Raw genomic sequence first — 15748 nt, 5'->3', positions numbered from 1 at the left:
GAAATACATATTTTATTTAAAGTAATGAAGCACCCAAGAGTCAAACTAGTTATAAATCTGTACTATTAAGAGATATCAAATACAAATCCACAGTTAACAAGTTTTTAGGAGTTGAGAAATAATTATAGGCCAGGCATGGTGGCTCGTGCCTGTAATCACAGCATTTTGGGAGGCTGAGGCAGGAGGACTGCATGAGCTCAGGAGTTCGAGACCAGCATGGGCAATATAAGGAGATCCTGTATCTACAAAAAATGAAAAAAAAAAAAAAAAAAAAAAAAAAATTAGCTGGGCATGGTGGTGCATGCCTCTGGTCCCAGCTACTAGGGAGGCTGTGGCAGGAAGATCACTTGAGCCTGGGAGGTGGAGGCTACAGTAAGCCAAGATTGCACCACTGTACTCTAGCCTGGGTGACACAGCAAGAATCTGTCTCAAAAAAAAAAATTATATTTACTTCATAAATTGGATATCATAACTAATATAATAAATGCTGGCTTCTGTATTAGAAGAAACAGCTAACCATCGAATTTTATTACAGCTTAAACATGTATGAGATGCCAGGAATAAGAAAAGAAGATGTGTCAAAGCTTCTGTTCAGGAATGCTCTGCTCAAATAGATATGTGGCAGCTTTGCAGCCTTGTCTCTGGCTCCACATCCACATAAATCCCAAAGTACTACTATTCCATAAGAAACATGAAAAGTTTCAGAGCCACTCCGTACAGGATCAAGTGCAGCTGGCTGACACTGATAGAGTCTGTAGTTTGTGCTAAAATGCTGGCCTTAAACATTTCATCTACCAACTCATATAATTTTCTTTCTTTTTTTCTATTTTTGCAAAGTCATTTATCTCTACCCTTGAATCAGCAGCTATTTTGATGACAACTATCAGATTGGTGGTCTTCATCCAACTTATCCAAAAGAAATAAGGAAGGCAAGTAGTTAGGGCACCTTGCAACTCTTCATTCGTTTTCTCTCGCCTGGGGGCAGGAGCAGGGAGGACCCTATTTTCAGTTGACTGTGATGCAGGAACTTCTTCTTCATCTGTTAAGTCCTGCATGTCTCCAAAGAGAGTGGCCAAATTTTCCTTTTCATCTTTGGTCCTTCCTGTTTCTCCATCATCAGCCTCTTCTGTATAAGATTCACCATCGCCGTCGGCATCGAAGAGCTCATCAAATGTGTCGGGCTCGCCATTTTCCTGCGTCAAGAAGTTACTTTCTTCTGAATTACAATCCAAGGCTGACTCATTTTCTTCCAGCAATGCGGTCAGCAGAGACAGATTGTCTTCCTCCTCTAGGGGAAAAGAAGAGAAAGGACAGAGAATAAGCACAGCTAATTCCAAACATTCAACTTTAGGCAATTTAAATGACCCCATGGGGGTAAGAGAAACTACCTAATGGGTACAATGCTCATTACCTGGGTGATGGGTTCAACCATACTCCAAACTTCAGCATCACACTATACACCTCTGTAACAAGCCTGAATCTAAAATGAAAGCTGAAACTAAAAAAAAAAAAAAAAAACCTACAGATGCACCATTTTGCCTGGTCTTTACTCTCCTTGTCGCCATCTTTCCTGTCCCCAGGTGCTTCTTAGGGGACACTGGGCTAAGAAGGAGCCAATACTGCTTAGTGAGTAGAGTGGGCCAGCCACGGGGCCAAATGTCCTCAAGCATTCTACTCCAATCAATGAGACAGCTTCCCACACACCGACTTCCATGAAATTCAACCAACAAGGGAATAATTTTAAAACACCAAACATAGATTTAGGCTTTAGATATATATAATTCCTGACCTTTAAATTATTTGAGATTAAAAAAATACAAACTATATAAAAAATACTAAGATCCCATCACCCAGAATTAGCCATCATTAACATTTTGTTGTTTGCTTCTTGCCTTTAACATTAAATAACACCTTCCAGATGAAGTCTGTCATGCCAAATCTTATCCCAACTCCTGACCACTGCCCCCACTTCCCATTGTAATCACTTTCATAATTTTGAGGCATCATTCCAGTCCATTCATATGCTTTTACATAAATATATAGGCAGTCATAGTCAATATATATTAGATGGTTTTAAAAATATTTACATAAATATTCCACACTGCATTACTCTGCATTCCAGGTTCTTTCAACATTGCTTGTAAGATTAACCCAAATCAAAACATATAGTTCTAGCCAGGTGCAGTGGCTCACACCTGTAATCCCAGCACTTGGGGAGGCCAAGGCGGGAGGATCACCTGAGATCAGGGGCTCAAGACCAGCCTGGCCAAGAAAGTGAAACCCCGTCTCTACTAATGATATAAAAATTAGCTGGGCGTGGTGGCCTGTGCCTGTAATCCCAGCTATTCAGGAGGCTAAGGCAGGAGAATTGATGGAACCTGGGAGGTGGAGGTTGCAGTGAGCCGAGATCACACCACCGCATTCCAGCCTGGGTGACAGGGCGAGACTCCATCTCAAAAACAAACAAAAACCCCCATATAGTTCTAGTTTATTTCTTTTCGTTGCTATATTGTATCCTATAATAAGACTGCATTACACCTTATTAATCCATTTTCCAATAAAGGACAATATGGGCTATTTCTAATTTTTCCCCACTACTAAATACGCTGTAATCGTGTATCCGTCTTCTTGCACATGTGTTTCTTGGGAATATCTATCAGAAATGGAATTGCTGGATTGCTGGGTATCCACGTTTTCCAGTTTTGCTAGATGCTGCCGAGTTGTTCTCAAAGTGGATGCGCTCTTGAAATGGCATCGTTCGTCTGGGGTAATACCCGAGGTTTGTCGTCTCACGCAAAGGAAATCAAGGACGCTGACACACAAGGAGTAAGGTTAAGCGCAGAGATTTAATAGGCAAAAGAGAAAGAAAGGCTCTCAGCAGCAGAGAGGGGTCCCAGAAAAATGGGTTGCCGCTTCCATGGCAAAATGCATGGGGTTTCGTAGATGAGCTTGAGGACGCACTGTCTGATTTACATAGGACATAAAAGATTGGCTGGACTAGGTATGCCATTTGCAGAGGGTGGAAAACCTGGCTGCCCCACCCTAGTCTTTTATTATACAGGTGGTTCTCTACCTGGCCAGCGCCATGTTGTCTGTTTCTTTACTGTACACGTGGTTGACAAAGAAAAGGGGCCGCCATGTTGAACATGCCTGGCCCCCAGAGAGCCTTTTCCTATCGGCACAGCTGCAGGTATTCACCCTGCAAATTACTAGCTTGCTTTTGTATGTCTGCAGCTTGATTTTTCAGGCTGGTCTTTGTTAGAAATTACTTGGGGGCTGCTTTTTGTTAAAAGGGAAATTCTGCTGAGGACTCTGTTGCCCTTACTATCTCCCTAAAAAATTGCTATCTCTCGTATCACTCTCACTAGAGCTGTACACAAGGGCCACTTCTCCCCACCACCTCATCAATATCTGATGTGTCACTTAAATTTTTTTTGTCAGTCTGATGGACGGTTTAAAAACGCATCTCACTGTTTTGATTTGCATTTCTTGGATTACTGGTGAGGTTAAGAGTTGTTTATGTTTATTTGCCAATCGGATTTCTTCTTTCTTGATTTGTCTATTTTCTTTGCTCTTTTTTGCCCCCCTATTTGGGCACTACTTGTTTATAAAATCAGAGGTATTCAATGGAAAAATATTAAGAATATCTGACCTACTCTCCTTGTCTGAAATTCAGGGGCTAGAGTATGAGAGGGTGAGGGCTTTTTCAGGATCACATGGAGAAACAGATCAGTGCAGGAGCTGGGTTAATAAGGAATCTCCAGATCAGCAAACCAATGTCCTTTCTACCACTCTACACTCCCTTACCAGAAGGAAAAAGCCAGTAGCCAAACTTCAGGCCTAGAATCTGTTGACGGGGCCTAATGCTCAGAGTCAGAGGTTGTATGAGGATTAGCTTGAGTTGCTTAGTCCACGAAGACTCCAAGACTGCACAGTGCAAGAGAGAAGACGCCAGGCAGCCCCCTGTGCTCTAAGTGAGAATGTCACATGTCTGCAAGGAAGCAAAGAGGCCTCAACCATCTCTTGTTCCCATCTGCCAAAGAGGGCACACCCTGGGAAGAGGCTCTGGCTCACACCACTGGGGGCCACAGGTGGAAAATGCTGCCTGGGGACCCCATACCATTCACTTTGAACCCTTCATAAGAGAACCAGGGCTAATCCCATGGTGCCTCACAACCCCGTTTACCTCAGTCACCACCAAAAATCATGTCTTCTCTGTATTGTGCTGACTCAATCTCCCAGCCTCTTTGTTCTCAAACCCCTGGGATGTGAAATCTACTATCAGCACGTCTCCCGGATCCCCAGTGGCTCTTACAACAGAAATCTGGCTACCCCTGGAACCCTCTTGAATGGAAAGCGTTTAATTGTTCATACCTCACATGGCAATGTCTAGAATAGTGTTTGGCGTGTATTAGGCATGCAATAAATACTTGTTGATCAACTTCAGGTTCCTGATGTCTTCTTTATCCCTGTCACTTTGGAATGATTCAGTCTCATTCCAGATCACAGCTCTCTGAAGTTCAAGACACCAGACGCTGGCATCAAGAACCTCTCATGGCACTGTCATGTGCTGATCATAATGTGTGTATCATACATGCTCCCCGGTCCTCCCCTCCATCTCTACTGCAATCACCCTCCCGGGGCACTTCAACCTCCGCAAGGATGATCCAGCCAACATCTTGGTCACTGGGTTTCTCATCCACTCCCCATCTTAGCTACCCACTCCCATAGTAACTCCAACTCATCACACAGCAAAGCACAACTGACCTCTGAACGTCCCTCTGTGATCCAGCCTCCCATCCTTTCAACCCGCTCACTCTAGTATTCATATCCAGCAGCTCTTCAGCTTCATCCACATGTCTAATCCATCAACCTACCTACAATGTGTTTCCTGTCCATCACCCCCTGCCCCTAATGCCCTCCCTGTGGATCCATGTTCAACACCATCATCACTGCCTTCTAAAGACTCAGCTCCCTGGCTGGTGAATGGCCCTGGAGAAAGACTCGCTACCATGCTGACTGGTCTTTTTTGTTTATTTATTTATTTATTTATTTTTTCAAGACAGGGTCACACAGGCTGGAGTGCAGTGTCGCGATCTTAGCTCACTGTAGCCTCAAACTCCTGGGCTCAAGCGATCCTCTTGCCTTAGCCTCCCAAGCAGCAGGGACTAGAGGTGCACACCACCACGCCCAGCTTATTAAAAATTTTTTTGTAGAGATGGGGTCTTGCCATGTTGCCCAGTCTGGTCTTGAACTCCTGGCCTCAAGCAATGCTCCTGCCTTGGCCTCCTAAGGTGCTGGGACTACAGGCGTGATCAACAAGACCCTGCCTCAGTCTAACTTTAAATTTTTGCACACCCATAACAAGCATTCAGCACTGCTTAAAGATTCCCACACTTCCCCAATTCATTCACTTTCCCAGGCTCTGACCACTTCACACTGTCTCTCCTCAAACCTCCTATGCCCACTCCCCACTCTTTATTCTTAGCTGATTATACATATATATATATATATATTTTCTTTTTTTTTTGAGACAGAGTTTCGCTCTTGTTGCCCAGGCTGGAGTGCAATGGCGTGATCTCGGCTCACTGCAACTTCCACCTCCCGGGTTCAAGTGATTCTCCTGCCTCAGCCTCCCGAGTAGCTGGGATTACAGGCATGCGCCACCACGCCCAGCTAACTTTGTGTTTTTAGTAGAGATGGGGTTTCTCCATGTTGGTCAGGCTGGTCTCAAACTCCTGACCTCAAGTGATCCACCTGCCTTGGCCTTTCAACGTGCTGGGATTACAGGCGTGAGCCACAGCGCCCAGCCCTTGGCTTATATTTTACAGAAAAAATAGATGCAATCAGACTTCCTCATCCTTCACTCCCAACTCTGAACGTATCTTCTCTGCTTTCCCTCCTAGGACTAAGTATCTAGTGCTATTCACAGCCAATTCTTCCACTTACACTCTTACACTGGGTCCCACTTCTCAGCTTCTCAAAGACTTCATTCTACAATTACCACCTCTCTGGCTCCTGTATCCCCAATTTCTCCCTCTCCTCTGAAGCACTCCTGTCAGCATACAAAGACATAGCAGTGTCTCCCATCTACTAACTACCCGTTTATTGTTTTGTTATCTTGCTCCCTCCACTAAAATATAAGCAGGAACATTGTTCAACAGTATATCCCAAGTACCATACACTTTCCTATTTCCTCTACACCAGCCAAATTGTGAACCCATGCCAATCAAATGAGATTTTCTTACTAAACATTATGATTTCTTTTTCCTTTTTTTTTTTTTTTGAGACAGAGTCTTACTCTGTCACCCAGGCTGGAGGTGCAGTGGCGGGATCTCATGCAATGCAACCTCTGCCTCCCAGATTCAAGTGATCCTCCAGCCTCAGCCTCCTGAGTAGCTGGGATTACAGGCACATGCCACCACACCAGGTTAATTTTTGTAGTTTTAGTAGAAATGGGGTTTCACTATGTTAGCCAGGCTGGCCTCGAACTCCTGACCTCAGGTGATCCACCCACCTTGGCCTCCCAAAGTGCTGAGATTACAGGCATGAGCCACCGCACCCAGCCTAAACATTATGATTTCTTTTCTTTTTTCTTGACCTATACTGTTTCCAGATAGATAGTATGATTTCTTAGAGAACATGTATCCATTCACCTCTTATTTTCATGTCAATCTCATAGCAAAAAGTGACGCTTTGTATTATATAACCTGCCCTGTAGGCAATTTGCCAATTTTAAGAAACAGGAAACCACCATGATACCATCAGGCAATGAGTTTCACATAAGGAAAAACCCCTTTTCTGAGGGTTTATTTTCTGTGGTTTTGATTTTCCATGGTCACTGTGGTTGAGGACAGTACAATGGATATTTTGAGAGTGCAATAGATACTTTAGAGAGAGACCACATTCATATAACTTTTATTACAGTATATTGTCATAATTGTTCCATTTTATTATGGTTGTTCATCTCTCACTGTGCCCAATTCATAAATTATACTTTATCACAGGTATGTATGTACAGGAAAAAACACAGCATGCCCAGGGTTTGGTACCATCCTCAGTTTCAGGCATCTGCTGGGAGTGTGGAAACACATCTCTCAGGGGCAACGGGGGGCCACTGTGCATCACAGTGTGAGGAATTTCAAGTTTTTTTTTTTAAAGGGCAAAGTGTAATATGTTTGAATTTTTTTAAAAAAATCCAGTTTCAGATTATGAGTTCAATTATGCAACTAGATCTCTTCACAACGAGCACAATCACTTTAAGTTTTTAAAAACAGAAATAAGGTCTCATTCTATTGCCCAGGCTGGTCTTGAATTCTTGGGCTCAAGCAATCCTCCCACCCCGGCCTCCCGAAGTGTTGAGATCACAGGTGTGAGCCACTGCACCCCGCCCAGCACATTCATTTTAGGTGATTGCTAATTAGTGCAACATCTATTTTCTAGGTAAACATTTTGTACACATCCTTGCAAAATGAACAAAATTGGAAAGGATTATGTTAATAAAAACTTAAGTCAGAGCTAGACTAAAATCGCTTCAACAGATTTCATTATCAAATGTAAACCCTGAAGTCAGACTGCCTGGTTCAACGCCCTGCTCTGCCAGCTTGAACTGTGACAAGTTACTAAACATCCCTGTTTTCCTGCCTATAAAATATGTTTGCCCGAGGACTGAATCAGTTAACTTCCACAAGGGTCTTGGAGCAGTGCCTGGCCCACTGTATACCTACCAGCTATGGTAATTATGAAAGACAATCACTGTTGCCAGAAGAAATGTCATCTGATAAAAGCAAGTAACATTCAGTGACCTCTGTGAGATGTGAGATTGCTTCAGAACCACTAAGACAACACCTGAGGGCTGGGAGCATTTTCACGATTTTACAAGTGGAATAAATAACAAGTCCATGGACAAAAGGTTAGTTTTCCGTGAAACAGAGAAACAGAAAACTGGCAGGCCTTACCATCCATGCTGTCAAGAGGACAGTTGTGACAGGAAACTTCAAAGGAGGCTCAGGTGTCCAGATGAGCAATGTAGAACCTTGGCTGTGTGAAATCAATATTAGAAATGTCACTTTTAATTCTTCTCTTTCTCTCACAACACACATCCAACAAACCCAGAATCCTACCACTCCTATGGGCTTTAACCTCAGAATTCATCCAGAATCTGACCATTTCTCACCTCCTCTCTCCATACCGCCAATGCCATCTCCCTCCTTGGATGTAAGAAGCTCACTTTTACTTGTCTTTAAACTAAGGTTACACAAACTTATTGAGATGCAGAACAGTTTGTAAATCACACCAGATTACATGGATGCGATAATAGCAGCACTTTGGGAAGCTAAGGTGGGCGCATCACTTTAGGCCAGAAGTTTGAGAGCAGCCTGGTCACAGAGCAAGACCTTGTCTTTTTAAAGAATTACACACACACACACGAATTATTGGGGTTGATCTAAATTAGGCTATTCTTTCATTGTATTCACTGTAATACATCTGACATCTGCGTTATCCACAACAGCTACTGTATGATTCTACTTAGTTGCAGCCTTAGTGACAATCACGATTTTGATTCAATACTAGTCAGCAAAGCACAGAGCAACAGCATAGCTAATTAAGACAAAGTTGTATTACTCTATGTACTTCTCTTTTCATTTAAGATGATTTTTTTAAACTGCAAGTAAAAAAGTATAAATTTTTCTAGGCTCTTATTTAACTTACATGTGCTCTTTGGCAAGTTCAGTGTCAAGGAACTAATTACAGTGATTATGGTGCTTTCTTTTCTTTTTTTTAGACAGGATCTTGCTCTGTCGCTGGGGCTGGAGTGCAGTGGTGCTATCAGCTCACTACAGCCTCCGCCTCCCAGGCTCCAGCGATTCTCCTGCCCCAGCCTCCCAAGTAGCTGGGATTACAAGCGTGCACTACCACACCTGGCTAATGTTTGTGTTTTCTGTAGAGACAGGGTTTCACCATGGTGCCCAGGCTGGTCTTGAACTCCTGACGTCAAGTGATCCATCTGCCTTGGACTCCCAAAGGTGCGTTTTTTTTTTTTTTGAGACGGAGTCTCTGTCACCCAGGCAATGGCGCCATCTTGGCTCACTGCAAGCTCCGCCTCCCCGGTTCACGCCATTCTCCTGCCTCAGCCTCCCGAGTAGCTGGGACTACAGGCGCCCGCCACCATGCTCTGCTAATTTTTTCTATTTTTAGTAGAGACGGGGTTTCACCGTATTAGCCAGGATGGTCTCGATCTCCTGACCTGGTGATCCGTCCACCTTGGCCTCCCAAAGCGCTGGGATTACAGGTGTGAGCCACTGCGCCTGGCCGCTTTTTAAAAATTCATTCAACAAACATTTCCACGGATCCCTCAAGTGCCACACACTGTGCTATCTACTGGGGAATCTATTGGACAGTAAGCTTCCTGAGGGTTAGGAGCAAACTGTCTTGTTCAAGTCTATAACCTGCCTCGCCTTCCCCCAGAATGAAACTATGCACCCTCCCTCGCCCTCACATCCAGGGCTACTGACAAGTACTGTGGTTCCAACTCCAAAACACTGCTCAAATCTACCACTTCTCTCCAACTTCACTGCCAGAACCCTAGGCCAAGCCACCATCAACCTTTCACCCAATGACTGTGTTAGCTTTCTATCTTGGTCTCTTTGTCCCCCTGCAATCTGTTCTGCATACAACAGCCACAGTAATCTTCCCTTTCCTTAGTAACTTTTAGGAACATAAATCAGATCATGGGGGTCCCTTCATTGAAATTCTTTAATGATTTTCCATTGCCCTTAGAAAAAAATCTACAAAGCCTGCGAGGCAATGATTCATATTCTCTCTCTCTCTTTCCAAGCTTTCTACTCTCTCACCTTTTCCACAATCCACCACGTCCAATTCTACCCACCCCGACACCCAAAACGATGCTCCAGCCGGGCCAGCCCGCTTCCACCTTCTGGAACACACTAAGCTGATTTGAGGTCTCAGGCTCTGTCGGAAGAAAGCTACCCCCAGGTCCTTTTCGCCCTTTGATCTCCACTTATTCATCTTTCTGAGACTTTCTGGACCACCCTGAGTCGTCCACTGTCGTGCATTTGTTTATTACCTGCTCGTCCCTTTAAACTGTAAGCGCCGTGAAGGCGGCGGAAATGTGATCCGAACCCTGCACACCGTCCGCGTTCAATAATCATTGGCAAATCATGAATACGAGAAATGAATGAATGAACGAATGAATAAAAGAAAGCCCAGGAGGCATGCACTTGGCTGCTTTTAAAAGGAAGAACCCGATTCCTTAGTAGACGGCCGGCAACTCCCAGCCCCCGGCCCGGCCATGCCAGCCCCGCGCGGTCCCGAGCTGCTGCCAAATCCAGATCGCGCCCACCCGAGCTCCCGGGACCCCGCGCCTCTAGCCCTAGGACCCCTTGCAACCCGCGCAGAGACGTGCGAGGCGGCCCCGGCCCCGCTGCCCGAAGGTCACCCGCACGCCAGGGCCCCACTCTGCTCACCCGGTGCCGGGACGCCTTCTTGGTTCACAGCCGAACCCGCCAAAATTCCAACCGGATTCCGCCCCTGCCTTGACGTCAGACGCACGCGGCTCTGGGGCCGCACTGACTGGCTACGTCAGCGAACCCCCGCCCTCGCGCAGAGCAATCGGATTGGTTTACGTCATTGGGCGCCCTCTTCGGTGGGGGCAAGGGACCTTCCTGTCGGTAGAAGCCAGTCTCCTTTAGGTGAAATAGAGTGTCTGGCGCTCCCTGGTGCCGGGAAGTTTAAGTCGTCCCACCCAGTATTTTCCCTGCGGTCCCACCTCAACTCCTGACGCTCTGGGACCTACTATTCCTTTGTCAGCCTTATGAAATGTTTGGGCTCAGGACCAAACAGATCCGGTCCACTTTTACCGTCTGACCTTGGGGACGTGACATCTCTCTGAGTTTCCCCTTCACCATCTGTGCAGTGAGGGAAAGGGTGGATGACATCTTTTACACTGAAACCACTGTTTCCCGAGTAATTCCTGGTCCATAGATTTTGGGACTTCTAAGGGGCGTCAGGGCTGAAGAGAACTTAGCAGCCCATATCTTTCACATAAGTTTTTTTCAGTAAAATTCAGGCCTCTTTATGTATTTACACTCTAAAAAATAGTGTTTGTACATAATACTAACAACAGAGTTTCTAAATGCAGAATAACACTTAGCTTTTACATAATTTTTGATAGCAGAAGAGACTTTGATGGACCGAAAGACCACTTTAAGTCTTTCTCCCCTTTCCCTCCTTGCAGACAGTATTCAGGCACTGCAGTTCCCACAGTAATAATCCCTTTGGTATAAGATCCTATCTCTATCCACTACCTACTTTCATTTTCAGAACAATTAAAATCGACTTTAGGAAGACTGAGGATAAACAGTCCTGATGCCATCTACGGTGACTTTTTTCTCTGTCCTAATGGAATATTACTGCTCCATTTATGAGCTCAGCCCTATTATTTAAACCTATATTGGCTGAGGAATAGGAATAAAACCATTTCTGAGAGCTGCTAGTGTTAAAAATTCATAGTAATGGAGGAACTCTAGTAATCAAATTGAAAAAGTATGTTTAAATGCATCACTACGGCCAGGCGCGGTGGCTCACCCCTGTAATCTCAGCACTTTGGGAGGCCGAGGTGGGCGGATCACGAGGTTGGGAGTTCGAGACCAGCCTGGCCAAAACGGTGAAACCCCGTCTCTACTAAAAACACACACATACAAAAATTAGCTGGGTGTAGTGGTGAGCGTCCGTAATCCCAGCTACTGGGGAGGCTGAGGCGGGAGAATCGCTTGAACCCGGGAGGTGGAGGTTGCAGTGATGAGCCGAGATCTCGCCACTACACTCTGGCCTGGCGACAGAGCCAGACTCTGTCTAAATAAATAAATAAATAAATGCATCACTACATCTAGTTATTAAAAAAAAAAAAAAAAAGGCTTGTCATAGATTTATTCTTAGCCATTATGCAGAAATTCCTTGACCAATTCTGATCAGTACTCTGAAGTCGCTTTCCAGGTCCTCTTTGCATCCAGTTCCGTGCAAGGAGTCAGAAACAGAACCAATCTAAGCCCGCAAACCTTCCTTAAGTGAGGAATCAAGCAGTTTTTATTGGAATTAGTATGGTGGTGACTTTGAGAAAAGAAGTGGAGGTGATTTTGAGAAACAATTAGGCATACAGATTTTTAAAAATCCATTGAATGTGGCTTTTCCGTGCCCATAGTGCTCACACAAACATTATGAACGTTTCTAAAACCCGCCAGGCTTTCTGTAAGAAGTGTGGCAAGCACCAACCCCACAAAGTGACACAGTACACGAAGGCCAAGGATTCTCTGTATGCCCAGGGAAAGCGGCGTTATGACAGGAAGCAGAGTGGCTATCGTGGGCAAACTAAGCCGATTTTCCGGGAAAAGGCTAAAACTACAGAAGATTGTGCCAAGGCTTGAGTGCGTTGAGCCCAGCTGCAGCTCTAAGAGAGTGCTGGCTATTAAAATATGCAAGCATTTTGAACTGGGAAGAGATAAGAAGAGAAACGGCCAAGTGATCCAGTTCTAAGTGTCATGTTTTCTTTTATTATGAAGACTATAAAATCTTGAGTTTATATTTTAAAAACATCCATTGAATGTGGAGATATTAGCGAGAAGGAAGCAGAGAGGGGATGGGGAGACAGGTTTAGGATGACTGTTAGGTTTCTGATTTATACAATAGGGTAGTTTTTGAGGTTGTGCACTGAAGTAGGAGACACAGGAAGAACGGAACAGGTTTAGGGGAGAAGACAGATTTAGTTTTCTATTTCAGAATGAGATGTATGAGGGATACTGATTAAGAAAGGCACGGTAGCCAGCTTGATCTCCAGATCTGGGGTTCTAAGGAGAGGCCTGGACTCTCCTTAAAATACAAACGAAGGCCAAAAAAGAACAGCTCTGACAGTCATCAACACCTATCTAAAATGAAATCTAAAGCAAACAGCCCATATTGCAGTGGTCCTTATCCTTTTTTGGGCGGTAGGAGGGTGTTTATCACAGAGCCCTTTGATGTAATAAAAGTGGGCTGGGCACGGTAGCTCATGTCTGTAATCCCAGGACTTTGGGAGGCCGAAGCAGGCAGATTACCTGAGGTCAGGAGTTCGAGACCAGCCTGGCCAACACGGTGAAACCTCTTCTCTACTAAAAAATACAAAAATAAGCCGGACGTAGTGGCGCATGCCTGTAATCCCAGCTACTCGGGAGGCTGAGGCAGGAGAATCGCTTGAACCCGGGAGACGGAGGTTGCAGTGAGCCGAGATTGGCCATTGCACTCCAGCCTAGGCAACAAGAGCAAAACTCCGTCTCAAAAAAACAAAAAACAAAAAACACACACAAAAAGGCCAAGCCGAGCCCCTCCTGCTCCCTCTAGGAATCAAAATGGCGGCGAGGGAAACCTGGAGCAGTCCCGCAGCCTGAGCCACTGACAGGAGAGGAGAGGGCGGCGGCGGCGGTGGGAGGAGGATGGCGGCGGTGTGCTGGCGCCGGTGCCTACCGCGGTGCTGGTGGCGGAGGCGGCGGGGGCGACGGCAGAGGTCCCTGCGGCAGCAGAAGCAGCGGCGGGAGGAGCCTCCGGGTTGGTTGAACTATGGATGCGGAACCTACGGAATACGAAGGGCAGACTGTATAGTAAACCCTTTAGGATCCTTGCTGTGTGGTTCTTACAGAACGCACTGTCCGTGTGTCTGGCTGCCCACAGCCTTTCATACTTCCAGTAGTATGCACTGAAGTAAGGTCTAATGGCCCTGTTCTCATAGAAATACATTAAGAGGCTGCTGGATCCAGGGTTGAAGGTTCGTAATGGCCTCCGGGATTATACTCTGAAGAACCCGCAGACGGAATGCCTGAGTGACTGAAGAAAATGGGTGCTAATGCATCTCATTATCTTCATTCATGTTTCGCAAAGGTAGGGGGAAATTCACAGGCCCAACAGACTTTTATAGGAACGTCATCCTATTCTCAGCAAGGCTATGGTTGTGAACCAAAATTGTATAGCCTTGACCATGGCCATGAGAAACCACAAGACAAAAAAAAGAGGCCGGGCGCGGTGGCTCACGCCTGTAATCCCAGCGCTTTGGGAGGCCCAGACGGGCAGATCACGACGTCAGGAGATCGAGACCATCCTGGCTAATATGGTGAAACCCCGTCTCTACTAAAAAATACAAAATATTAGCTGGGCGTGGTGGCGGGCGCCTGTAGTCCCAGCTACTCGGGAGGCTGAGGCAGGAGAATGGCGGGAACCCGGGAGGCAGAGCTTGCAGTGAGCCGAGGTCGCGCCACTGCACTCCAGCCTGGGCGACAGAGCCAGACTCTGTCTCAAAAAAAAAAGAGGACCTCTGGCCCTGCTACCTTCAGAAAGAACTTAATTAAGCGCCGAAAATCTGATAGGTCTGCCAATCATGCCAAGCAGATGCGAGAACTCCTCTCTGGGTGGGATATTAGAGACGTAAATGCATTAGTGGAGGAATATGAGAGAAGGTCAGCATTAAAGGAGCTTTCCCTACAAGCCAGTTTGGCTAGACCGGAAGCCCAGACATTGCAGAAAGATATGGCTGATCTTTATGAGTACAAGTATCGTACTGATATAGATTTCATATTTCAAGACACTTGTTATCCTGTTCATCGTGCCATTTTGGCAGCAAGGTGTCCATTTTTTAAAACAATGCTGTCTTCCTCACCTGAGTATGGGGCAGAGATAATAATGGACATCAATACAGCTGGTATTGATATGCCCATGTTTTCTGCTTTGTTACACTATCTTTATACAGGAGAGTTTGGAATGGAAGACTCAGGGTTTCAAAATGTCATTATCCTTGTTCAGCTTAGTGAAGAATTCCCTCGATGTAGATATGCCTGGACTCTTTGATTACATGTGTTATTATGATGTCGTCCTTAGTTTTTCTTCAGACTCTGAACTGGTTGAAGCTTTTGGTGGAAATCAGAACTGTTTAGATGAAGAGCTCAAAGCCCACAAGGCTGCTATTTCTGCATGGTCCCCATTTTTTCAAAATTTACTACAAAGGAGAATACCAACTGTTGAAGAAATCACAGATGGAACTTTGAGGACTCCCACAAGAATTATATTAGATGAGTCCATTATACCAAAAAAAATCCAAAAGTGATATTACACTGTATGTATACCGACGCGGTAGACCTCTCTGTCTGGCACTGTAGCCCCTCTGTGGGGAGTCTCGGTGAAGTTCACGATCTCATCACAGGGAAGCCAAACATGACCAGGGCAGAAAAAGCCATGGAACTTTACCACACAGCACCGTTCTTGGAATTTAACATGCTTACACAAGGTATGAAGTTCTGATTTTTAATTTTGATTTCTAGAATTATGTATTTATCTTCCAAACTGAAAACACTACTAGCATAGTCTATGATTTCAGTGTTTGGGATGTTACAGGGTCAGTTTTTTTGAACCTTCAGTTACGACATCTGAGACAGATTGAGCATCAGTATTAATGTGGTTCTTTATTTACTATGAAAATCAAGCACTCAATACTACAAAATATTTTATATGTCTATCTCTCTATATATCTATATCTATATAGATAACTATATATCTTTTTTAAATTTTATTATTATACTTTAAGTTTTAGGGTACATGTGCACAACGTGCAGGTTTGTTACATATGTATACATGTGCCATGTTGGTGTGCTGCACCCATTAACTCGTCATTTAGCATTAGGTGTATCTCCTAATGCTATCCCTCTCCCCTCCC

General features: G+C 45.0%; 1 protein-coding gene and 2 pseudogenes across 2 annotated transcripts in view; 2 read left to right on the top strand and 1 right to left on the bottom strand.

Annotated features, from left to right (window-relative positions):
- Nucleotides 1–10536, bottom strand: part of MCM10 (minichromosome maintenance 10 replication initiation factor) — a 48803-nt gene extending 38267 nt beyond the window's left edge. For both annotated transcript variants that reach the window (XM_012499327.2, XM_012499328.2), the window contains exons 1-3: nt 10488–10536; nt 7959–8040; nt 947–1288 (exon numbers count right to left, since the gene is read on the bottom strand). In XM_012499327.2, coding sequence (XP_012354781.2) covers nt 947–1288; nt 7959–7965 — 349 coding nt within the window. In that variant the 5' untranslated portion in view covers nt 7966–8040; nt 10488–10536. The remainder of the gene's footprint in view (nt 1–946; nt 1289–7958; nt 8041–10487) is intronic.
- Nucleotides 10537–12236: 1700 nt separating this feature from the next.
- LOC100580210 lies at nt 12237–12552 on the top strand (annotated as a pseudogene).
- Nucleotides 12553–13881: 1329 nt separating this feature from the next.
- Nucleotides 13882–15336, top strand: LOC100580554 (annotated as a pseudogene).
- The last annotated feature ends 412 nt before the right edge of the window (nt 15337–15748 follow it).

Source organism: Nomascus leucogenys, chromosome 9 (assembly GCF_006542625.1).
Source record: "Nomascus leucogenys isolate Asia chromosome 9, Asia_NLE_v1, whole genome shotgun sequence".
Lineage (NCBI taxonomy): Eukaryota > Metazoa > Chordata > Mammalia > Primates > Hylobatidae > Nomascus > Nomascus leucogenys.
Note: the sequence above shows the minus strand (reverse complement) of the source record. Positions and strands in the feature narration are given on the sequence as shown.